General features: G+C 35.5%; 1 protein-coding gene across 6 annotated transcripts in view; it reads right to left on the bottom strand.

Annotated features, from left to right (window-relative positions):
- Window positions 1–27,240, bottom strand: part of UACA (uveal autoantigen with coiled-coil domains and ankyrin repeats) — a 150,929-nt gene that overhangs the window by 42,270 nt on the left and 81,419 nt on the right. For all 6 annotated transcript variants that reach the window (XM_077123912.1, XM_077123915.1, XM_077123914.1 and 3 more), the window contains 5 exons: window positions 9,541–9,611; window positions 9,331–9,437; window positions 5,126–5,307; window positions 3,956–3,993; window positions 765–833 (listed from right to left, as the gene is read on the bottom strand). In XM_077123912.1, the coding sequence (XP_076980027.1) occupies window positions 765–833; window positions 3,956–3,993; window positions 5,126–5,307; window positions 9,331–9,437; window positions 9,541–9,611 (467 nt within the window). The remainder of the gene's footprint in view (window positions 1–764; window positions 834–3,955; window positions 3,994–5,125; window positions 5,308–9,330; window positions 9,438–9,540; window positions 9,612–27,240) is intronic.

The raw sequence follows: 27,240 nt of genomic DNA, 5'->3' as shown, positions 1-27,240 counted from the left end.
TACATAGTAAACAATGTTCAAAGCATGAAAACCTAAGTAAAATGCTTTTGATTTATCATATGAAAAACAGCTATTCAATTTATACTTTAATGGTGTTTCAGTCATAAAATAAGTTGTTTAATTATGGGTTCTTGCGTCAATATAATCCACATACTAATTATTATTTTTTACTTATTTATTTATTTTTAGGTGCATGGTCCAGGAAACGAACTTGGGTCTCCCACATTGAAGGCGAGCATTCTACCACTGAACCACCTATGCACCCCACATACTAATTATTTTTTTTTAATTTTGCCAACAAAACAAAAGTAAAAAGCACTGTGTGGTTAATTTAACAAAATTATATTTCATAATCAAAATTTAAAAATACTTCAAAGGTTCAGATTTTATTTTATGTAACACTAATAACCATCACTTTCATCACCATAATTAATTTTCCAAAATGAACACAAATTTGGTACACAGTGCAAAATACATACACTTAAATCAAGTTATATAATATTGTTAGTTATATTATTTCCTAATATTTATTAAAACAACACTTTCAATAGCATACTTCTAATAGTATATGACAATTATATAACACCAACTCAAACATTTATATCCCTTTATAAAGGGACTGGGCAGGAAAACAAAATCTCAAACCATACCAACCTGCCCTACTCATCTTGGCTACATTTCTACTCCCTCATATCTTCCACCCCTACCAAAACACCACTGGCATTCTTTGTAAAGAAAAATACCAAATGCTTTTTTTTTTTTACCTGAATGTTTTGATGCTCCCTCTGATTTGACTTCATAGTTATTTCATCTTGCATGTGTGACAAATTTCGCTTTGGTGAAACATTTAAAAACACAGGTTAGCCAGTAAGATAACTTTAGAAAGACACCTTTTTCTCAGAAGGCAGTAACCCCAATTAGTGATTTTCAGTTTATCCAACACTAAATTTTGCTGTGTATAACACAAGGTGGCAGTATTTCCATTTAAAACAGAGAGCATCTTTAATGGCTTTTAAATAAATCCAGTATAAACTATTTTAAAATACTAAAAAATAAAACTGTTAAGGATTTATTTTATAACTAGAATCATCAAATTTTATAAAGGAGAATTTGTATTAGGTAAAAACCTTAAGTTGTGCTAAAAAGCATACAACCATTCCTGAAAGAAAAATTTATTTTAAAAAAGATGGGGGTGGGGCAGGGGAGAGGTAAGGAGTAAAGTTAACAGTGAAAGAAATATGGATATATTTATTCCTCTGAGCACTGTTGAAATAACACATTAAAGGACATGATAAGGAAGAGAGACAAACATAATCCTCTGACCTGAGCTAAATAAAAGAGTTCCAAATGACTTGGGTGTATGTTCTGTTTTTGTACACTTACTGTTTTGAAACTTTAGTCCAGCTAGAGATTTGCTTTAATAAAAATACACAGAATTATTAAACAAGAAAACAAATAACCACCCTAAAAAAGAAAGACACATTGACTTTTGTATCAGCACAATAACTAATTTGGGAAGCTATTTCTTTCCTCCTTTTTGATAATTAAAAGGAAAAAAGTTAATGCTTTAATTCTCCAAAATAGTTTTGTCATGTTTGGTACTACTAAGCATACGTGGGATTTTTTTTTAATGTCCCTCTTTATAAACCTCTTTGAATTCTCTTTAAACATATATATATATATATTTTTTTTTTACATGGGCAGGCACTGGGAAGTGAACCCAGGTCTCCGGCATGGCAGGCGAGAACTCTGCCACTGAGCCACCATGGCCCACCCTGTTTAAACATATTTTTAAAGTATCACTCTAATGAATTTAGATTTGGATTACGGACAAAGCCCCATTAAAAAGATATTCTGTGTCATAGTTTGGTCCAAACTACATCTCTAGCCCCATCCTTTCACCAAGGGACTGTTTTTCAAGTATAATGTGGCCAGTCTTCTCACAGTTCACCACTTTTCATTCCCAGCCTTTCCTTCAGGATCCCTACCCACCCCACTCAGACGAGCTAGATCAAGCCAATCATTTAAAATCATCCCTTCTGGATGAAGCTTTCATACACTAAACCACCTCTCCTGCACCTCCAGCAGCAGTGACTACCACAGCTCCGGTGTTCATATCCTGCCTCTACTCTCAGTTCCTGCTGGATGGATTTTCAAAGGTCCTTGCCACACAAGAGGCTCATTATCTGACACCTGACCACCTGGCTGGTCTTTCTCCCACTGCCCCCCACACGTACATTCCACTCTTGTCACGGGGGCCTTCTAGTGCCTGCCCCACGAACGTGTTAATTATGTTCCCTCATCAGGGAGCTCAGCACTTGCTCTTCCCACAGACTAGGAGGCTTATCCCAGGAGCCTCGGGGCTTCTTTCTCACTTCTCTAGATCTCTCAAATGTTACCTTCTCAGAAGTCCTGCTGACCATCCTTTTCATTCCTAATCCTGTTTTCTTTTCTTTATAGCATCTGCTATGATGATAATGTGCACTTGCTTATCGTTCATCTCTCTCACTAGGTTGGAAGCTTAAGGGGGCAGGGACTTTGTTTTGTACACTACCATATCCTAGCAGTTAGAACAGCAATTGGCATATTGCAGGTATTCAAAGGTTCTGTTGAACAAAACTGTTTTATTTTCCTAACTGCACTACAGAATTCTTAAAACAAGAAGCCCTAAATACAGCAAACAATAAATATATTCAATGGAAACAACCTAGAAGCTATGAGCCTTACTGTTCCTAGTAGAACATTAACTCTTTGTAGCCATTTACACAACCTCTAGAACACAAAGCAGAGTGACTTTCTCATATTAATATTTACTAATTATTCCTTTTAAATAGCTGTATATTTTAAAAAGCATTTTTCTCCAATTCCATTTTAGATGGAATACATGTTATAGACATAATGATGTAAATTTTATTTCACTTTACCCCTATTTATGTTATCTGAAGAAGGGGAGAGAATACTGGAACAGCTGATCCAGATGTAAAAGTATCAACAGACATGACACATGCATGAATGTATTATTTAATTCTGATGGATGAAAAAGGAAAGCATGCTTTAATATAGCTTTCAGGTCCAAGTGAGGTAAAAAAAATAAATATGCATATGATAATCAGAACTGCTCAGAAGGGACCTGATTACTTTCTCTCTAGTTCCTCTGATTAGAGAAAAGATGAAAGCCGGGAGGGGAACACCCAGCAAAAGAGGACAGCTGCCCACACTAGTTTCTGAGCAAAGCTGGTAAGAACGCTGTAAACCCATCCCAATGAATTTAATTGCGAGAGATTAGAGGAAAACGGTAGGATATTAGAGGAAAACGGTAGGATATTTACCCAAACTGAGACATAAAGCCAGGGTTAAACAGTAATTTGATAATAAAATCAATGCAAAAGGTTTTCAATAGCAAGGTATGAATTATCTCATGTACTGTTTTTGTTTCTTTTAAGTAAAATTCTCCATAAGATACATACACAGAAAAAATGATTGGTAAGAAATAAAAATGTTAATAGTGGTACTAAAAGTACACATAATTAGTTTTGAATTCTGTTTTGTTTCATATTGCACTGAAATAACTTTCCCATCAACAGCAAAACTTTGACTCCATTTTTAAGGCAGAACAGGGGACAGCTGTTTATGAAATGCCAGGCTGAAATTCTTCATTTAAGAATTTCAATAAGGTGCCATATCTTATACTTGAAAGGATTCAATGTTCAAAGCCAGAAAACAGGAGGCTGTTTCCCACTGTAAACATTCATTGTTTTCAAGATTCATTGTCTCAAGCTGAGTCATAGTACCTTAATAGCGTTAATATCTAGGTTCTACCTAAGCATGACAAACTGAGGGGAGAACAGCAAGCATTTAAACTCAAAACAATTATGCATGCTCAGCAGCCAGTTTTACTAAGGACTTTGCTTAAATTACACAATAAATATTTTTTAGAATTAAAATTAAGACCCACCTGTTGCAAAGATGGTCCTTTCTTCCAAAAGTCTTTCCCTTGAAGATTTAAAGAGAATTATTGAAACAGTAGATTAGAGTGGGTGTCGATGTGCATCCTCTAATTCTACAATTTAAAGTCAACATTAAAGAAACACATTTTAAAGTTTCCCCTAAAGCATATTACTTTACAGTTTTATTTCCAAAAATTACACTTAAAAATTGTGAAATATCATTTTGACCATCAAATTGGCAAAGTTTTCTTGTATTTAACAATTTGTAGGTAGCTAATATTCAATGTTAGGGAGGAGAGACAGGTGAAAAGTAGGGAATTTAAAGCATCTCAAAATAGGAAGGCAATTGGGAAACATACAAAGTTTTAAAAACATGTGCCCACCCTGTAACCTAAGTGATTCAATTTTTAGGAATTGATTTGATAGGAATAATAAAAATATGTGAAAATATTTGTTGTAGGACCTTCACTCTATTGTTATTTGTAAAAGGGAAAAACCGTAAACAACTTAAATGCCACCTATAGAAAATTGATTAATTAAATGGAACTTAAATAAATGTAATTCCATGGATCAATAAAAATTACACTGTAGAAAAAGTATTTAGAGGAGGAAAAGACTTCAGATAATTAAGTAAAAAAGTAAGCTAAAAACAGTATTATGAGTGATCTGAATTTCATGCATAGGGAAAAGACTGGAAGGATATTCTTCAAAATGTTAATAGGCACTCCTCAGTAGTAGGATAAGTGACTTTTTTTTTTTATTCATTGTGCTTTTCTGTACTTTCCAATTCTCTTTAATAAGTATAGAAAAATACTTGACACTGGCATTTGATAAATATTGATTGTTGAATATTTTACATACACATTTAAACAATGATTCTTCCTTTAAACCTTTCTAATTATAAGAGGTACAAATTCCATTCCTCCCCATCAAAACACACTATCATTAAAACACTGGATTTGGCTTTTCCTCCTCAGTTCTTAAATTACAACACAGGGTATGAGGGTGGGCTGAATAAACTAGATAATATATTCAACACACACTGTTTCAAAACAAAGACTATAATGTAAACAAGCAACTCTATGGGATAGAGGAAGATGAACCAACAATGTAGTTTTATCAACTAAGTCTTTAACAACTCTTAATAACCTAGACTTCTAGTTACAGAAAACTGGTACCTTTGTTGGTATTTTCCTGTGCAGTCTTCAATAAGGTTAGAATGTCCAGATTGTCACCAATTCTTGCATAGTAAGAACTATCATGACCAAGGGCATCCAGCAAGCTCACATCAGCACCATTTTTAATTAAGATTTCTACAGCATCTTTGCAACCATACTCACAACCTAGCATAAGAGCTGTTCTACAAAGGGAAAACAGGAGAATAAAAGATTTCAAGAAAGATCCAAGAAAATATTTAAGAAATATTCTGCCAGAGGATTCATTCTTAAAAATCAGATACTACTTTAAAAAGTCATATTTCTTACAAATATAGATTTTACTTTATATCTTATCTTATATTTTAACTCCATCTCATTTATAAAGCATTTTTGTCTTAGTTTGCCAAGTTAAAATTTTATATTGCCTTATATACTTTTTTAAACTTTTTTTTATTGTAAATATAACACATATATACAAAAAAGCAATAAATTTCCAAGTACATTTTAACAAGCAGTTATAGAACAGATTTTAAAGTTTGGTATGGGTTATGGTTCCACGATTTTTCATTTTTTTCTTCTAGCTGTTTCAAGACACTAGAGACCAACAGAAATATCAATATAATGATTCAGCAGTTATATTCATTTGTTAAATCCTATCTTCTCTATTATACTCTTCCTTCTCTTTAAATAACATATATACATAAAAGTAATAAATTTGGAGACATCACAACAATTAATTGTAGAACAGATTTCAGAGTTTGGTATAGGTTATAATTTCACAATTTTAGGTTTTTATTTCTAACTGCTCTAAAGTACCAGAGGCCAAAAGAATTATTAGTATAATGATTCAATACTCATACTCATTTGTTAAGCCTGACCTTCTTTCTGAGTATAACTCCACCATCACCTTTGATCTTTCTTCCACCCTTTCAGAGTATTTGGCTATGCCCATTCTAACTTTTTCATGTTTAAAGGGGCTGTCAATAATATGGGCTAGGGGGATGGAACTAGTTGATGTTCTGGAGAGGCCGGCCCCTCTGCATTTCAGGACTTATCTGGTCAAGGGACCCATTTGTAGGTATTAGAAAGTTACCCTAGTGCATGGAATCTTTGTAGAATCTTATATAATGTCCTAGGTATTCTTTAGGACTGACAGGAATGGTTTTGGTTCAGGTTTGGCAAGCTATGATAGGTAGCAATGTTTAACTGAAGCTTGCTTAAGAATGACCTCCAGTGTAGCCTCTCAACTCTATTTGAAATCTCTCAGCCACTGACACCATATTGGTTACACTTCTTTTCCCCCTTTTTGTCAGGATAGCATTGTTGATTCCACAGTGTTAGGGCGAGGCTCATCCCTGGGAGTCATCTCCCACACCGCCAGAGAGATTTTCATCCCCAGATATCATGTCCCACATAGGGGGGAGAGCAATGGTTTCACTTGCAGAGTTGGGCTTAGAAAGAGAGAAAGGCCACATCTGAGCAACAAAAGAGGTCCTCTGGAGGTGACTCTTAGGCATACTATGGGTAAGCTAAGCTTCTCCATTACATACACAAGCTTCACAAGAGCAAGCCTCAAGTTCAAGGGCTTAGCCCCTTGATGTGGAGTCCCTAATGTTTGGCACAGTAGCCAGGATTTCCCCAGTGATAAAGTTTAATAGTTCCATAATTTTTCTCCCATTCCTCAAGGGACTTTGCTAGTAATTTTTTATTATCTGCTTAATATAGTCTGGGATATATCCAGGTATTAGATTAAGCTATATACAGCATTAAAGGCTCTCATTCTTATTTTGGGCTCCCTGTGTTTGGATTGTTTAAATGATCTATCCAGATAGGCTGAGTTAAATTATGTGCTACAGAAAATTTGGGTTCTGGAACATAATACAACTTTCTCCCTTTGGTCTCAAAGAGTAGGTGAAGTTCTAAAATACAGGTAATGTCTTTCTTACCCCTGTATTCTGAATTACCTTAATCCCAAACCAATTGGCTTCATTCTTATCTCTAAATACTAGGTTATACTATATAAAACAGTCCCTCAAAATCCAGAAATAACAATTGCCATTCAGGACTAAATTTGACTGTTGTAAGAGCTTATAATCTAGGCCTCAGTTTCCTTATAAGTATTTTCTAATTGAGATCATACAATATTAGCTCTTTTGTTTCGGGCTTATTTTGCCTCACCAAATGTCCCACAGGTTCATTCACATCATTTCATGCCTACCTTATATACTTTTTTATTATCTCTACTATCAAACTTGAGTGATACAAACTCTATTCCATTGATTCTAGTCCTTTAATATGCTACAAATAATCACTAAAAAGAGCATCTACATTTTTACCACAAGTTCTCTGCTCAAAACCTATGACAATAAACCCAGACTACTCAAGGGCCTTCATGAGTTGAACTACAACATGCAAACTTCCCAGCAAGTCCCTTCTACTCCAAAACAAGAATCAGATTCCTGTTCCTGATTTCTCTACTTCAAAAAGGCTTGCTTCTTTCTCCTAACTGGAGACTTTAACATCTTCCAACTTAATTTAAAACTTGCCCCTCAAATAAGCCTACCTCAATTAACCCTACGCTAACATGAACCATTGCTTTATTCTACACTGATGGAAAACATTAGCACTTAAACATATAACGGTATATTAGCAAATGGTAATAATGCAACAAAATAGAATGAAATAGTCATGGAAATTTAGAAGAATGCTAGGCATAATTTATCCAATCCCCTACTTTTATTGTTAATGAAACTAACATCTAATAAAATGAGTGACTTACCGTATATCTGTGCCTTCAATTGTGAATTTTACATTTCATAAGAAAACTGATTCTTGCCTTTCCTCTGCCTATGTATGTTCTTATTCTCTTATGTCTCCACCCCCCAAGTAGTTGCTAGTAAAAATTCTACACACAATAGGCATTAACTGTTGTTTTCTTTTTTTATTGAGGGAAAAGACAGCATAGATAAGACAGGCAAAAAGAAAAAAAGAAAAAGAAGCCTGAATACGGAATGTCACTGAGCTTATAATTCATTTTTAAAAGCATCTGTTATCTAATCTAAATAATACAGATTGTCCTACCTCACTGTTTGTGAAGTGCCAATGAAAATATATAGAAAAAAAGTGCTTTGAAAAAATATAAGATCTATAAAAACATAAGGTGTTATATGTAGATCGACCAGATCATCCATCTATGATCCTAAAACTTATTTTTAAAAGCAAATTTTCTTATCATGCTTGGGACAAGATTATGGTATCCTGCATAGAAAAGTAACAAAAAAGCCACTTTCTTACTAATCAGATTAATGATTTTATAGCCTAAAAATTTCCTCCTTTGAAAAGTCTGAAAAGTAAAAACAATGACACCTAAATATTATTTTATTATATAAATATTATTTTATTATATTTAACTACTTCCAATGAACTACAAATAACAGGATACGTGCTCAGAAGTATAAAGTTAGGTGACAAGAAACCAACACTTCTAATAGTAATCATCTATAATATCACAGAAATTTAAATTTGCTGTAAATTATTGTAATGTTTCAATTGTACTGCTTAATGGCAAGGATATATCTCAGATAGTTTGTAGTCACAAACTTTGTGACCATGAACAGCAGAATCATAACAAAGACAACACCATGATGCACTAGACCCAGAGAAGGGGAAAGGGAAAATTAGATAGAAATTACTAGTAATGTTAATTCAAATAATATCAAATACAGAAACAAAAATAAACCAAGGGAATCCTGGGGTACAGAAACTGACTCAGTTTGGGAGAAGGAGCTGTATTGTGATGGACAAAGTCATCTTGAGAAAATCGGTACTGAAACATTTCAAGCTACCGAACACTAAAGAACCACTTTACTCTTAAAAGATTCACTACTGGAGTGTTAGGCTATAGATGTAATTTTTTTTTAAGTCTCCATTATACCTTATTTGCTACCATTTCACTAAAGATTTTTTAAAACTTAAGTAACTGGAACATAATTTCTTTTTCCATCAGATCTCTGATCTACACATAGACTCTAATCACTGTGTTTATTCAGCATTTGCCCTATCATCTTCCCCTTCTATCCTCTTCATCCTTTTTTAGCAGATGCTAAAGAAAAGTGAGAAGCAGATGCTTCAAGTCATGGAAGGGGAGGAAAGGTCAAGTCACAGCAGCAGTTTCATACTCACTGCACTTCCAGTTGGTATCTGGGGAGCCATTATAAAAACATTACCTATTTTGTTTGTCTCTGGAATTAATATCTGCTCCTCTGTCTATCAGCAGTTGACATATTGTTGGCCTACACATCTGAGTAGCCAGAACAAGTGGGGTCCGCCCATCCTAAGCAAGAAAAGAAAGAAAACAGCATTAAGACATCCTACGTCACAAAACATAGATGTTAGAATAAATAAATTGGAATGAGAATAAATAGAAACTAACTTACTGCATCTTTGGCATTCACTGAGGCTCCATGGTCACAAAGCAGCTGTATGCTAGAAGGACAGTCTGCCATAGCTTTGACGAGCAAAGAAAAATGATGAATGGTGAACTTCTGTTCGTAAGAAACATGGAGTTTTGCTAAATCCTTATATAGCCTAACTTCTTCAATTTCTAAACTACCAAACATAGCATCCTTCACTCTCAGTTCACCCTCTCAGTTCAACGTAAAAGCATCAATTTTCTAACTGAAGATGAGTTGGACAAGAATATTCTATAAATTTTGAATAATTTATTAGAACTAAGGAATATTGTCATTCTCACAGAAGACAAGAATATACTACTATACTAAGGATAAACACAGATAATAAAAATCAAACTTGAATATTCTATTTACAGAATATTTTTAAGCATGGCTATTAATTAACTTGATCCTTAAAATGTTAGCTCAGTATTTTTCTTAAAGAATCATATCCATTTTTTATAGAACCATCACAGTGAATAAGGTGTGACCCATATATATTTCCTATTTCTTTTTAAAAGCAGAGATTGTAATATCTGTCCTTAATGATGCAAAGCGGTATCATTTTGCTAATAATGATCTTATAAAATCACACTATGCTTCTTCTCTGACCAATTCTAGTTCGTGTGTGTATTAGGAAAAAATAATTCTTAAATTCACAAAATAGGATTGTGTTTCTATTCCCTTTGAAAAAATTTTTTTAAGATTTATGAATTGATACAGATTATTAGCAAAAAAAAGTACTGGCAAATTTCAACATTTGTGTGTGTGTGAAATGCAACAGAACAAAACCAAACACATAAGAAAATCAAATTTTTTCATTTTTAATGATTTTAATCAAGCAAAAGTCTTTTATGTAAAATACATAATCAACCCGAAGAGAAAGATGAACTGAACATCAATTAATCAATTGAGGAATGATAAAATTAACAATCATTCAGATCTAAATATGTGAGAAAAAAAATAAAAGATAATAAATTCCAATTATGTGTTCAATAATACATTGAACACATAATGTCAAGACTAAAGAAACAGAGTGCAAGGGTTTCACCAAACTCTGATCACCTTCCTTTCATGATAATAAAGTTGTGGCTGGGCACATGGCAGTTCACCTAGAAGGCACATTTCTCAATTTTCCTTGCAGCATGCAGATGGAACCATGTGAGTTATATTGTGCCAATGAAATATGACAAGAGCGACACATGCTACTACAGAGTCTAGAACTTAAAAGACTGACTATGCATTCCTCCACCATCTTTTCCCTTCCTTAAACAGGGACACAGAGGTGCCTGTTATCAACTTAAAGATGCAGACAACACTCTATGGAATAGTAGAGCAGTAAAATGGAAGAAACCTGGGTCCCCAAATGACCACACGGGACAGAGGCACAAGCCAATCTGAATAGCAGGCTGTTAACATAAATTCTGTATTCTTTAAGCGAATGTTATTTTAGGATCTCTTTATTACAGCAGTCCAACCTTAATACTAACTAATACAAAAATTAGTATTAGGAGAAAGGTGCCACTGTAACAAATACATAAAATCCATGGCGCTAATTTAGTTGCTAGGTGGTAGGTTGTGAGTAAATACATTTCAGACTAGAAAGCTGGTGATTTTTCTCATTCCATCACAAAATATTTGACAAAGTTATAATCTATGACAACTTGGAAGATACACCTTGTGACTACAGATCCTTCCTACGGGAAGCATAAAAAAGAGCCAGAATGTTAGTGTGTATTGGCAGCTGGTTCCTGCTTTAAGTAAAGTATTACAAAAAGAGATGAGCTCAAGGAAGAATCAGTCAGTTTGTGAACTGAGATGAAAGAAAACAGAGACTGTCCAGATATTTGGAATCTCATAGGGATAGAAAAGACAACTATTTCACTGTTGTGAAAACAGCAGGAGATAACACTGCTATTGCTCACAATCCTTCTCAAAGACCTCCCAAATAAGTAAAAACTGAAAAAAATTTCTAGTCCTGGGGTAAAGATCAGATTGTCAATGTTATATTCACGTCCAAAGCTATTATTGCAGATGGCTTTGAAATAGCAGCCATTAAAATTAGGTAGAGAGGTTTTGTTTTTTCTTTTTCTGGGTAAGATGGTGGGGTGGAAAGCTTAAAGACTCAGTTCACCCCCAACTAGTAAAGAGCCAGGCATTGCCTGAACCAACTGTTCAGGGGGCCCTGTGGGAAAGAGCTATGAGCAGAACTCTCCATGCTGTGGAGGCCAGTGTCCATCCCCAACTCTCACAATAGGCCACCAGGGATCAAGTACCTGACTGAAAATAAAAGTCCTCTTCTCCAAGAACAGGGGTGGGTGGGGTGGGAAACAGCTGAGCATTGATAGCAGCTTTTGATTAGCAAATCAGAAACGCTGGGTCCCAGCTCTAAGGGCAGCTATGAATTTGACATGCCCAGGACAAAAGTTGCCAGCCACATCTACTTCAAACCCACTCCCAATAGGGGTAAAAGCGGGGGAGGAGGGGCATTTAAAGTAACAGTGCCTTCTTAGAGCTGCAGTGAACAGTTTGCTAAAGGGCAGCTTTTCCCCAAGAATGAGAATGAGAGCACAACACAGCATTGTTCTTGCACGTGGGCCCCAGTTCTGTGCTACAGTTTCAACCCACCCTAAACAAAGCTGCTGGCAGTCTCTATTTCAACCATGCCGCCAGTAACGATGGAACTGGTTGAGACTTAAAGGTACAACACCACCTTAGAGCTGCACGTTAAAAGTTTGCTGAAGAATGCCATCTCCTGGGCAGGCCAGGAAAGCACAGATTCAGAGAAGTTTGGCACATTCCGGGTCTATTCCCCAGAGCACTTTGAAACCGATCTTTATCATGGGTCCCTAGTCATGTTTTGACTAGAAAAAACTGATGGGAAAAGTCCTCCCTGGGGTGAGCTTCCTCCCAGAATTTCTCCTCCAGACAAAAGCAAGTAGGATTGTTAAAAAAATAAAGTAAAATAACTGTAGAGGCAAATAAAGAACAAACAGAAGAGCTCAACATTCCCAGGAAGGGACAGGGGAAAGGAAGCATTCCCCTTGGGGTGAAAAAATTGAACAAATATTACAATCTCAAAAACTGTACCATATATGCAAGGAAAGAATCAGATGAGTAAGAGCTGAAAAAATCTAAATAGTTAAACATGAGGTATTGTAAAGGTCTATACAATAGAAGTGACTGAGCACAAAGCCAATCAACAGGAAAACCCTGGGCAAGAGAGAGAAACAATTCCAGAGTAAACTCACCAAAAAAACCAGATGCCTCGACACCAGCAAAAATTACAAGCCATACTAAGAAATAGGAAGATATGGCTCCAAGGAAGAAATTAAAACTTCAGTGGAAACACAGAATTTGGAACAACTAATCAAAGATGGTTAATCAAATCTCATAAATCAATTCAAGAAGTTGAAGGAAAATATGGCTAGAGAGATAAAGACACTGTGTGAGCACAAAGAAGAATCTGAAAACACAAAAAGAAATGTAACAGAAATGACGGGAAAGAAATACACAATATAAGAGATTTAAAATACACTGGAGGCATAAAACAGTAGATTTTAACAGGTAGAAGAAAGAATCAGTGAGCTAGAAGATAGGACACTTGAAATCTTACAGACAGACAGAGAAAAGCATGGGGAAAATTGAGCACAGTCTCAAGGATTTCATGAAGCATGAAAACATAATTAACATGCATATGCCAGAAGGATAAGAGAAGTGAAAAGGGGCAAAAAGAATATTTGACAAAATTGAATGGCTGAAAATTTCCCAACTCTTATGAAGGATATAAATAAACATGTTCAAAAAGCACAATGTACTCCAAACAGAATAAATCCTAATAGGCCTACTATGAGACAGAGGTAGTCAGAACATCAAACTCCAAAGAAAAGGCAAGAAAGCAGCAAAGGAGAGTGATTCATCCCATATAAGGAGAATGTAATAAGGCTAAGTACCCGATATCTCTTCAGAAAACATAAAGGTAAGAAGGCAGTATTATATGTATAAGATACTGAAAGAGAAAGACTGCCAGACAAAAATTCTTTATAAGGCAAAACTGTCCTTCAAAAATGAGGGGGAGTTTAAAATATTCACAGATGAACAGAAACTGAGAGAATTCATTAACAAGAAACCTCCCCTACTAAAGGGATTTCTGCAAGTTGAAAGGAAAAGACAGAAAAAATGTTCAGAAGAGAGTGTAGAAATAAAGATTAACATAAAGGTAAAAAGATAGATGAAAATAAGATGTAAGATATAAAATCTAAAGGATAAAATGGCTGAAGTAAGTAATGCCTTTACATTAAGACTGAATGTTAATAGATTAACTCTCCAATTAAAAGACACAGATTGGCAGAATGGATTTTAAAAACTATGATCCATCTATATGCTGTCTACAAGAGACTCACCATAGACCCAAAGACACAAATAGGTTGAAAGCAAAATATTGGAAAAAAATATTCTACGCCAAGAGTAACCAAAAAGAGCTGCGGTAGCTATACTAATATCAGACAAAATACACTTTAAATGCAAAACAATCATAAGAGACAGAAAAAGACACTATATATTACTAAATGGACAATCAGCCAAGAAAAATAACAATCATAAATATTTATAGACAGAACCAGGTTGCCCCAAAACAGATGGGGTGAACACTGGCAAAACTAAAGGGAGAAACAGACATCTCTACAATAACAGTTGGAGCCTTCAACACACAACTCTCATCAACAGATAAAACATGTAGACAGAGGATCAATGAGGAAAGAGATAACTTGAATAATAACATAAATGAACAAGACCCAACAGACATATACAGATACCTGCAAATGAGAACAGCAGGATATACATTCTTCTCAAGTGCTCATGAATCATTCTCGAGGACAGATCACATGATGCTGGGTGACAAAACAAGTCGCAATAAATTTTAAAAGACTGAAATTATATAAAACATTTCATCTAGCCATAACGGAATGAAGCTGGAAATTATTAACAGTTGAAGAACCAGAAAATTTGCAAATATTTGGAAGTTAACAACATACTCTTAAACAATCAGTGGGTCAAGAGATATTGCAAGGGAAATCAGTAAATATCTCAAGACAAATAAAAAGGAAAACATAACATATTAAAACCTAAGCAATGCAGCAAAGACAGTGCTGAAAGGGAAATTTATAGTAGTAAATGCTTACATTTTTAAAAAGAAGGAAAAGCTAAAATCAAAGACCTCACTACATCCCTGGAGAAACTAGAAGAAAAACAGCAAACTAATCCCAAAGCAGGCAAAAGGAAAGAAACAACAATGATTAGAGCTACAATAAATGAAATTGAGAAAAAAAAAATACAATCAACAAAATGAAAAGTTGGTTCTTTGACAAGATCAATAAAATTGACCAACCCTTAATTAAATGGACAAAGAAAAAAGACAGAAGCAGCAAATAAATAAAATAAAAAAAGAGGGGGGACATTACTACTGACCACACAGAAACAAAAAGGACCATAAAAGGATACAATGAACAGCTGTATGACAAGAGATCAGGCAACTTAGATGAAACAGACAAATTCCTATAAACATGTGAACAACCTATACTGACTCTGGAAGAAATAGAAGACTTCAACAGACCAACTACAAGAATAAAGAAGGAATCAATCATCAAAAACCTGGCAACAAAGAAAACCTGAGGACCACATGGCATAAAAGGAGAATTCTACTGATCATTTCAAGAAGTATTAGCACCATTCCTGCTCAGATTCTTCCAAAAAACTGAAGAGGAGGGAACACTATCCAGCTCATTCTAAAAGGCAACATCATCCTAACACCAAAGCCAGAGGAAGACACTAAGGAAAATGACAGATCAGTTTCTCTAATGAACACAGATTTAAAAATCCTCAATAAAATACTTGCAAATCAAATCTAATAGCACGTTAAAAGAATTATATACCATGATCAAGTGGGTTTTATCCTGGGTGTGAAAGGATGACAACATAAGAAAATCAACTAATGCAACACACCATATTAACAAAACAAACCAAATAAATAATTACATAATCATCTCAACTGACACAGAAAAGGCATTTGACACAATGCAGTACCCTTTCTTGATAAAAAGACTTTGAAAAATAGTTATGAAAGGAAGCTTCCTCAACATAATAAAGGACATTCATGAAAAACCCACAGCTAAATAGCACTCAAAGGCAAAAAGACTGAAAGCTTTCCCTCTAAGAACAAGAACATGGCATGGATGCCCACTGTCACAAATACTGTTCAACATTGTGCTACAAATTCTAGCCAGAGCAATTAGGCAAAAGTTAATAAATAATAAATGATAAAAATAAAGAGAGGTCATTGAAATTGAAAAGGAAAAAGTAAAACTTTCACTATTTGCAGGTAACATGATCCTACATATAGAAAGTCCCAAGAAATTTATAACAAAGCTAATAAACGAGTTCAGCAAACTGGCAGGATACAATATCAACATGCAAAATTAGTAGTTTCTAAACACTAGTAACAAACAATCAGAAGAAAAACCTGAGAAAATTCCATTTACAATAGCAACTAAAAGAATCAAGTACCTAAGAATAAATTTAACCGAAGAGGCAAAGGACCTGTACACAGAAAACTATGAAATACTGTTAAAAGAAATCAAAGAAGACCTAAACAAATAAAAGGACACTCCATGTTCATGGATTTGAAAACTAAATATTATTAAGATGTCAATTCTACCCAAATTGTTTTACAGATTCAATGAAATTGCAATCAAAATCCCAACAGCTTACTTTGCAGAATTGGAAGAGCCAATTATGAAGTTATTTGGAAGGATAACACACTCCAAATAGCCAAAAACATCTTGAAAAAGAAAACAGAAGTTGGAAGACTCACATTTCCTGACTTTAAAGCATATTATAAGCTACCATGGTCAAAACAGCATGGTACTGGCATGAAGATAGACATATTGACTAGGGAGAGCCAAGATGGCAGGTGAGCAAGGTGTGGGATTCAGTTCATCACCCAGAGCAGCTACTAAATAGCCAGGAACAGTACAGAACAACTGCTGGGGCCACGTCAGTGACCAGACACACAGCATACCCCAGTCCCGACCAGCTGAACAGGCTCTGAGCCTACCCACAACCATGAGTTCCCCAAGCCACAGCGGCCAGCACCACTGCCCCACAGGCTGCTTCCCAGAGGGGAAAGGAAAGAGAGTTTACTAGCAGTAGGGGCAGAGTGCAACCAAGCTCCAATTGTGGAATTAATTAACTAATTCTGACTACTAAAAATAGGCCCACTATTTTTACCTCAAGTAAAAGCAGAGTTCACTGGTTTGTGCCCTGGAACAGAGGGGGCAGAGCTGACAGAAAAAGAAAAATGAAAAAAAAACAGATTTTTTTGGATTTGCAAATGTCTGGGCCCTGAAGGAAAGGAGGGGGCACACAGGACCTGGAGATACACAGAGCAACGTACCAACTTAAGCTCTTGATTGGCAAACCCAAGGCGGGGTCCTGCTCTGGAAAGGATTTTTCTTTTTCTTTTTTGTGGCTATGTTTTTACAGCTTCACTACTCTTGAGATACAGCTGCAAGGCTTCTCAGGCTCCAACTGCTTCAGGCATAGGTAGAATTGAGTTTGTTTGAATCCTTGCCTGGAGCCTGTGCCTTCCATGGAAGAGGGGTGGGGCCCAGCTCAGGCAGAATTCCTCCATCAAGGAATTCACACCCCAGGGTCTGGAAAACTGAAGCCATGAAAGTCAGCCTACACCCTCTCCTCTGTCTCAACCATGTCCCCAGCAGGGAGAGTCAGCTGAAGTCAAAATACCACGTCACTTTAGGCTGGTGGGACCCACACATTAAGCAGGATAGGAAAAATGCAGAGTTCAGAGACTTCATAGGGAAGCCTTTCAACCTACTGGGTCTTACCCTCAGGGAAAACTGATGCAGGTGATACTTTCCTCCTGAGAGGAGGCCAGTTTGGTCTGGGAAAATCTGGCTGGGGTCTATGATACCTAAGTAGACCCTCCTAAGGAGGGAAAAAAAGGCACCATACAGGCAGGGCAAGAAACAAAAAAACAAAAACTGAAAAATCCTGATCTGTTAAAAAAAACCTAAGCTAGTGGTCTAGAATAAACTGAACTGAATGTCAAAGAACAGACAGACAACAAAGTCACCCAGCAAGAAAATCCCAGGTAAAAAAAAAAGTGAAAACAATCTCCAGAATGAACTAATTAACGTAATTAAATGCCTAGATGGCAGCAAAAAATAACGAATCATACTAGGAAAATTGAAGATATGGCCCAGTCAAAGGAACAAACCAACAATTCAAATGAGATGCAGGAGTTAAAACACTTAATTCAGAATGTTCAAACAGACATGGAAAATCTCATCAAAAATCAAATCAATGAATTGAGGGAGGATATAAAGAAGGCAAGGGATGAACAAAAGAAAAAATCAAAAGTCTGAAAAAACAAATCACAGAACTTATGAGAATGAAAGACACAGTAGCAGAGATTAAAAAAAAAAAATGGAAACCTACAATGTTAGATTTCAAGAGGGAGAGAGAATTAGTGAACTGGAGGATGGGATACCTGAAATCCAACAAGCAAAAGAAAATACAAGGGAAAGAATGGAAAAATATGAGCAGGGACTCGAGGAACCGTACGACAACATGAAGTGCACGAATATACATGTTATGGGTGGCCCAGAAGGAGAAGAGAAGGGAAAAGGAGGAGAAAAACTAATGGAGGAAATTATCACTGAAAATTTCCCAACTCCTATGAAAGATGTAAAATTACAGATCCAAGAAGCGCAGTGTACCTCAAACAGAACAGATCCAAACAGACGAACTGCAAGACACTTACTAATCAGAATGTCAGATGACAAAGAGAAACAGAAAATTTTGCAAGCAGCAAGAGAAAAGCAATCCATCACGTACAAGGGATGCCCAATAAGACTACACGTAGATTTCTCAGCAGAAAACATGGAGGCAAGAAGACAGTGGAATGACACATTTAAGTTACTAAAAGAGAAAAAATGCCAACCAAGAATTCTATATCCAGCAAAACTCTCCTTCAAAAATGAGGGGGAAATTAAAACATTTCCAGACAAAAATATCACAGACAGAATTTGTGACCAAGAGACTGGCTCTGCAAGAAATACTAAAGGGAGCACCAGAGACAGATAGGAAAAGATAGCAGAGAGAGGTGTGGAGACAAGTGTAGAAATGACGACTATCAGTAAAGTTAAAAAAGAAGAAAATTAGATATGACATATAAAATCCAAAGGCAAAATGGTAGAAGAAAGTACTGCCCAAACATTAATAACACTAAATATTAATGGATAAACTCCCCAATCAAAAGACACAGACTGGCAGAATGGATTAAAGAACAGGAACCATCTATATGCTGTCTACAGGAAACACATCTTAGACCCAAAGATAAACATAGGTTGAAAGTGAAAGGTTGGGAAAAGATATTTCATGCAAATAACAATCAGAAACAGCAGGAGTGGCTATACTAATATCCAACAAATTAGACTTCAAATGTAAAACAGTTAAAAGAGACAAAGAAGGACACTATATACTATTAAAAGGAACAATTAAGCAAGAAGACATAACAATCATAAATATTTATGCACCGAACCAGAATGCCCCAAAATACGTGAGGAATACACTGCAAACAATGAAGAGGGAAATAGACACATATACCATAATAGTTGGAGACTTCAATTCACCACTCTCATCAATGGACAGAACATCTACACAGAGGATCAATAAAGAAATAGAGAACCTGAATATTACTATAAATGAACTTGACTTAACAGACATTTATAGGACATTACATCCCACAACAGCAGGATACACCTTTTTTTCAAGTGCTCATGGATCATTCTCAAAGATAGACCATATGCTGGGTCACAAAGCAAGTCTTAACAAATTTAAAAATATTGAAATCATACACAACACTTTCTCGGATCATAAAGGAATGAAGTTGGAAATCAATAATAGGCGGAGGGCCAGAAAATTCATAAATACATGGAGGCTCAACAACACACTCTTAAACAACAAGTGGGTCAAAGAAGAAATTGCAAGAGAAATTAGTAAATACCTAGAGGCAAATGAAAATGAAGATACAACATATCAAAACTTATGGGACGCAGCAAAGGCAGTGCTAAGAGGGAAATTTATTGCCCTAAATGCCTGTATCAGAAAAGAAGAAAAGGCAAAAATGCAGGAATTAACTGTCCACTTGGAAGAACTGGAGAAAGAACAGCAAACTAATCCCAAAGCAAGCAAAAGGAAAGAAATAACAAAGATTAGAGCAGAAATAAATGAAATTGAAAACATGAAAACAATAGAGAAAATCAATAAGACCAGAAGTTGGTTCTATGAGAAAATCAACAAGATTGATGGGCCCTTAGCAAGATTGACAAAAAGAAGAAGAGAGAATGCAAATAAATAAGATCAGAAATGGAAGAGGAGACATAACTACTGACCTCACAGAAATAAAGGAGGTAATAACAGGATACTATGGACAACTTTACGCTAATAAATACAACAATTTAGAAGAAATGGACAGGTTCCTGGAAAGACATGAACAACCAACTTTGACTCAAGAAGAAATAGACGACCTCAACAAACCAATCACAAGTAAAAAGATTGAATTAGTTATTCAAAAGCTCCCTAAAAAGAAAAGTCCAGGACCAGACGGCTTCACATGTGAATTCTATCAAACATTCCAGAAAGAATTATTACCTACTCTCCTCAAACTCTTCAACATAATCGAAGTGGAGGGAAAACTACCTAATTCATTCTATGAAGCCAACATCACCCTCATACCAAAACCAGGCAAAGATATTACAAAAAAAGAAAACTACAGACCAATCTCTCTAATGAATACAGATGCAAAAATCCTCAATAAAATTCTAGCAAATCGTATCCAACAACACATTAAAAGAATTATACATCATGACCAAGTAGGATTCATCCCAGGTATGCAAGGATGGTTCAACATAAGAAAATCAATTAATGTAATACACCATATCAACAAATCAAAGCAGAAAAATCACATGATCATCTCAATTGATGCAGAGAAGGCATTTGACAAGATTCAACATCCTTTCCTGCTGAAAACACTTCAAAAGATAGGAATACAAGGGAACTTCCTTAAAATGATAGAGGGAATATATGAAAAACCCACAGCTAATATCATCCTCAATGGGGAAAAATTGAAAACTTTCCCCCTAAGATCAGGAACAAGACAAGGATGTCCACTATCACCACTATTATTCAACATTGTGTTGGAAGTTCTAGCCAGAGCAATTAGGCAAGAAAAAGAAATACAAGGCATCAAAATTGGAAAGGAAGAAGTAAAACTATCACTGTTTGCAGACGATATGATACTATATGTAGAAAAGAAAAATCCACAACAAAATTACTAGAGCTAATAAATGAGTACAGCAAAGTAGCAGGCTACAAGATCAACATTCAAAAATCTGTAGCTTTTCTATACACTAGTAATGAACAAGCTGAGGCGGAAATCAAGAAACGAATCCCATTTACAATCGCAACTAAAAGAATAAAATACCTAGGAATAAATTTAACCAAAGAGACAAAAAACTTATATAAAGAAAACTACAAAAAACTGTTAAAAGAAATCACAGAAGACCTACATAGATGGAAGGGCATACCGTGTTCATGGATTGGAAGACTAAATATAGTTAAGATGTCAATCCTACCTAAATTGATTTACAGATTCAATGCAATACCAATCAAAATCCCAACAACTTATTTTTCAGAAATAGAAAAACCAATAAGCAAATTTATCTGGAAGGGCAGGGTGCCCCGAATTGCTAAAAACATCTTGAGGAAAAAAAACGAAGCTGGAGGTCTCGCGCTACCTGACTTTAAGGCATATTATGAAGCCACAGTGGTCAAAACAGCATGGTATTGGCATAAAGATAGATATATCGACCAATGGAATCAAATAGAGTGCTCAGATATAGACCCTCTCATCTATGGACATTTGATCTTTGATAAGGCAGTCAAGCCAACTCACCTGGGACAGAGCAGTCTCTTCAATAAATGATGCCTAGAGAACTGGATATCCATATGCAAAAGAATGAAAAAAGACCCATCTCTCACACCCTATACAAAAGTTAACTCAAAATGGATCAAAGATCTAAACATTAGGTCTAAGACCATAAAACAGATAGAGGAAAATGTTGGGAGATATCTTATGGATCTTACAACTGGAGGTGGTTTTATGGACCTTAAACCTAAAGCAAGAACACTGAAGAAGGAAATAAATAAATGGGAGCTCCTCAAAATTAAACACTTTTGTGCATCAGAGAACTTCATCAAGAAAGTAGAAAGACAGCCTACACAATGGGAGACAATATTTGGAAACGACATATCAGATAAAGGTCTAGTATCCAGAATTTATAAAGAGATTATTCAACTCAACAACAAAAAGACAGCCAACCCAATTACAAAATGGGAAAAAGACTTAAACAGACACCTACCAGAAGAAGAAATACGGATGGCCAAGAGGCACATGAAGAGATGCTCAATGTCCCTGGCCATTAGAGAAATGCAAATCAAAACCACAATGAGATATCATCTCACACCCACCAGAATGGCCATTATCAACAAAACAGAAAATGACAAGTGCTGGAGAGGATGCGGAGAAAGAGGCACACTTATCCACTGTTGGTGGGAATGTCAAAGGGTGCAACCACTGTGGAAGGCAGTTTGGCGGTTCCTCAAAAAGCTGAATATAGAATTGCCATACGACCCAGCAATACCATTGCTAGGTATCTACTCAAAGGACTTAAGGGCAAAGACACAAACGGACATTTGCACACCAATGTTTATAGCAGCGTTATTTACAATTGCAAAGAGATGGAAACAGCCAAAATCTCCATCAACAGAAGAGTGGCTAAACAAACTGTGGTATATACATACGATGGAATATTATGCAGCTTTAAGACAAGATAAACTTATGAACCATGTAATAACATGGATGGACCTAGAGAATATTATGCTGAGTGAATCCAGCCAAAAACTAAAGGACAAATACTGTATGGTCCCACTGATGTGAACGGACATTCGAGAATAAACTTGAAATATGTCATTGGTAACAGAGTTCAGCAGGAGTTAGAAACAGGGTAAGACAATGGGTAATTGAAGCTGAAGGGATACAGACTGTGCAACAGGACTAGATACAAAAACTCAAAAATGGACAGCACAATAATACCTAATTGTAAAGTAATCATGTTAAAATACTGAATGAAGCTGCATCTGAGCTATAGGGTTTTTTTTGTTTTTGTTTGCTTGTTGGTTTGTTTGTTGTTGTTGTTTTTTACTATTACTACTACTTTTATTTCTTTTCTTTATATTAACATTTTATATCTTTTTCTGTTGTGTTGCTAGTTCCTCTAAACCGATGCAAATGTACTAAGAAACAATGATCATGCATCTATGTGATGATGTTAAGAATTACTGAGTGCATATGTAGAATGGTATGATTTCTAAATGTTGTGTTAATTTCTTTTTTTTTTTTTCCGTTAATAAAAATAAAAAATAAAAATAAAAAAAAAAGGAACAATTCAACAAGAAAACATAACAATCATAAATATTTGCGCACTGAACCAGAAGGCCCCAAAATACGTAGGAATACACTGCAAACACTGAAAAGGGAAATAGACACATATACCATAATAGTTAGAGACTTCAATTCCCCACTCTCATCAATGGACAGAACATCTAGACAGAGGATCAATAAAGAAATAGAGAATCTGAATATTACTATAAATGAGCTAGACTTAACAGACATTTATAGGACATTACATCCCACAACAGCAGGATACACCTTTTTCTCAAGTGCTCATGGATCATTCTCAAAGATAGACCATATGCTGGGTCACAAAGCAAGTCTTAACAAGTTTAAAAAGATTGAAATCATACACAACACTTTCTCGGATCATAAAGGAATGAAGTTGGAAATCAATAATAGGCAGAGTGCCAGAAAATCCACAAATACGTGGAGGCTCAACAACACACTCTTAAACAACGAGTGGGCCAAAGAAGAAATTGCAAGAGAAATTAGTAAATACCTCGAGGCGAATGAAAATGAAAACATAACATATCAAAACTTATGGGACGCAGCAAAGGCAGTGCTAAGAGGGAAATTTATTGCCCTAAATGCCTGTATCAGAAAAGAAGAAAAGGCAAAAATGCAGGAATTAACTGTCCACTTGGAAGAACTGGAGAAAGAACAGCAAACTAATCCCAAAGCAAGCAAAAGAAAAGAAATAACAAAGATCAGAGCAGAAATAAATGAAATTGAAAACATGAAAACAATAGAGAAAATCAATAAGACCAGAAGTTGGTTCTATGAGAAAATCAATAAGATTGATGGGCCCTTTGCAAGACTGACAAAAAGAAGAAGAGAGAATGCAAATAAATAAGATCAGAAATGGAAGAGGAGACATAACTACTGACCTCACAGAAATAAAGGAGGTAATAACAGGATACTATGGACAACTTTACGCTAATAAATACAACAATTTAGATGAAATGGACGGGTTCCTGGAAAGACATGAACAACCAACTTTGACTCAAGAAGAAATAGATGACCTCAACAAACCAATCACAAGTAAAGAAATTGAATTAGTCATCCAAAAGCTTCCTAAAAAGAAAAGTCCAGGACCAGACGGCTTCACATGTGAATTCTACCAAACATTCCAGAAAGAATTAGTACCAACTCTCCTCAAACTCTTCAAAAAAATTGAAGTGGAGGGAAAACTACCTAATTCATTCTATGAAGCCAACATCACCCTCATACCAAAACCAGGCAAAGATATTACAAAAAAAGAAAACTATAGACCAATCTCTCTAATGAATATAGATGCAAAAATCCTCAAAAAAATTCTAGCAAATCGTATCCAACAACACATTAAAAGAATCATACATCATGACCAAGTAGGATTCATCCCAGGTATGCAAGGATGGTTCAACATAAGAAAATCAATTAATGTAATACACCATATCAACAAATCAAAGCAGAAAAATCACATGATCATCTCAATTGATGCAGAGAAGGCATTTGACAAGATTCAACATCCTTTCTTGTTGAAAACACTTCAAAAGATAGGAATACAAGGGAACTTCCTTAAAATGATAGAGGGAATATATGAAAAACCCACAGCTAATATCATCCTCAATGGGGAAAAATTGAAAACTTTCCCCCTAAGATCAGGAACAAGACAAGGATGTCCACTATCACCACTATTATTCAACATTGTGTTGGAGGTTCCAGCCAGAGCAATTAGACAAGAAAAAGAAATACAAGGCATTAAAATTGGAAAGGAAGAAGTAAAACTATCACCGTTTGCAGACGATATGATACTATACGTCGAAAACCCGGAAAAATCCACAACAAAACTACTAGAGCTAATAAATGAGTACAGCAAAGTAGCAGGCTACAAGATCAACATTCAAAAATCTGTAGCATTACTATACACTAGTAATGAACAAGCGGAGGGGGAAATCAAGAAACGAATCCCATTTACAATTGCAACTAAAAGAATAAAATACCTAGGAATAAATTTAACTAAAGAGACAAAAAACCTATATAAAGAAAACTACAAAAAACTGCTAAAAGAAATCACAGAAGACCTAAATAGATGGAAGGGCATACCGTGTTCATGGATTGGAAGACTAAATATAGTTAAGATGTCAATCCTACCTAAATTGATTTACAGATTCAATGCAATACCAATCAAAATCCCAACAACTTATTTTTCAGAAATAGAAAAACCAATAAGCAAATTTATCTGGAAGGGCAGGGTGCCCCGAATTGCTAAAAAACATTTTCAGGAAAAAAAACGAAGCTGGAGGTCTCACACTGCCTGACTTTAAGGCATACTATGAAGCCACAGTGGTCAAAACAGCATGGTATTGGCATAAAGATAGATATATCGACCAATGGAATCGAATAGAGTGCTCAGATATAGACCCTCTCATCTATGGACATTTGATCTTTGATAAGGCAGTCAAGCCAACTCACCTGGGACAGAACAGTCTCTTCAATAAATGGTACCTAGAGAACTGGATATCCATATGCAAAAGAATGAAAGAGGACCCATATCTCACACCCTATACGAAAGTTAACTCAAAATGGATCAAAGATCTAAACATTAGGTCTAAGACCATAAAACAGTTAGAGGAAAATGTTGGGAGATATCTTATGAAACTTACAATTGGAGGCGGTTTTATGGACCTTAAACCTAAAGCAAGAGCACTGAAGAAGGAAATAAATAAATGGGAGCTCAAAATTAAACACTTTTGTGCATCAAAGAACTTCATCAAGAAAGTAGAAAGACAGCCTACACAATGGGAGACAATATTTGGAAATGACATATCAGATAAAGGTCTAGTATCCAGAATTTATAAAGAGATTGTTCAACTCAACAACAAAAAGACAGCCAACCCAATTACAAAATGGGAAAAAGACTTGAACAGACACCTCTCAGAAGAGGAAATACAAATGGCCAAAAGGCACATGAAGAGATGCTCAATGTCCCTGGCCATTAGAGAAATGCAAATCAAAACCACAATGAGATATCATCTCACACCCACCAGAATGGCCATTATCAACAAAACAGAAAATGACAAGTGCTGGAGAGGATGCGGAGGAAGAGGCACACTTATCCACTGTTGGTGGGAATGTCAAATGGTGCAACCACTGTGGAAGGCAGTTTGGCAGTTCCTCAAAAAGCTGAATATAGAATTGCCATACGACCCAGCAATACCATTGCTGGGAATCTACTCAAAGGACTTAAGGGTAAAGACACAAACAGACATTTGCACACCAATGTTTATAGCAGCGTTATTTACAATTGCAAAGAGATGGAAACAGCCAAAATGTCCATCAACAGACGAGTGGCTAAACAAACTGTGGTATATACATACGATGCAGCTTTAAGACAGGATAAACTTATGAAGCATGTAATAACATGGATGGACCTAGAGAACCTTATGCTGAGTGAGTCTAGCCAAAAACTAAAAGACAAATACTGTATGGTCCCACTGATGTGAACTGACATTCGAGAATAAACTTGGAATATGTCATTGGTAAAAGAGTCCAGCAGGAGTTAGAAACAGGGTAAGATAATGGGTAATTGGAGCTGAAGGGAAACAGACTGTGCAGCGGGACTAGATACAAAACTCTAAAATGGACAACACAATAATACCTAATTGTAAAGTATTCATGTTAATACACTGAATGAAGCTGCATCTGAGCTATAGGTTTTTTTTGTTCTTGTTGTTGTTTTGTTTTGTTTTTTGTTTGTTTTTTGTCTGGTTGTTTTTTTGTTTGTTTGTTTTTGTTTTTACTATTATTATTACTTTTATTTTTTTTCTCTATATTAACATTCTATATCTTTTTCTGTTGTGTTGCTAGTTCTTCTAAACCGAAGCAAATGTACTAAGAAACGATGATCATGCATCTATGTGATGATGTTAAGAATTACTGATTGCATATGTAGAATGGTATGATTTCTAAATGTTGGGTTAATTTCTTTTTTTTCTTTTTTCTGTTAATTAATAAAAAAAAATAAAAAATTAAAAATAAAAAAGAGACAAAGAAGGACACTATGTGTTCTAGTTTCCTAGCTGCTACAATGCACCAGAGATGGATTGGCT

This window comes from Tamandua tetradactyla, chromosome 12, assembly GCF_023851605.1.
Source record: "Tamandua tetradactyla isolate mTamTet1 chromosome 12, mTamTet1.pri, whole genome shotgun sequence".
Classification (NCBI taxonomy): Eukaryota; Metazoa; Chordata; class Mammalia; order Pilosa; family Myrmecophagidae; genus Tamandua; species Tamandua tetradactyla.
Note: the sequence above shows the minus strand (reverse complement) of the source record. Positions and strands in the feature narration are given on the sequence as shown.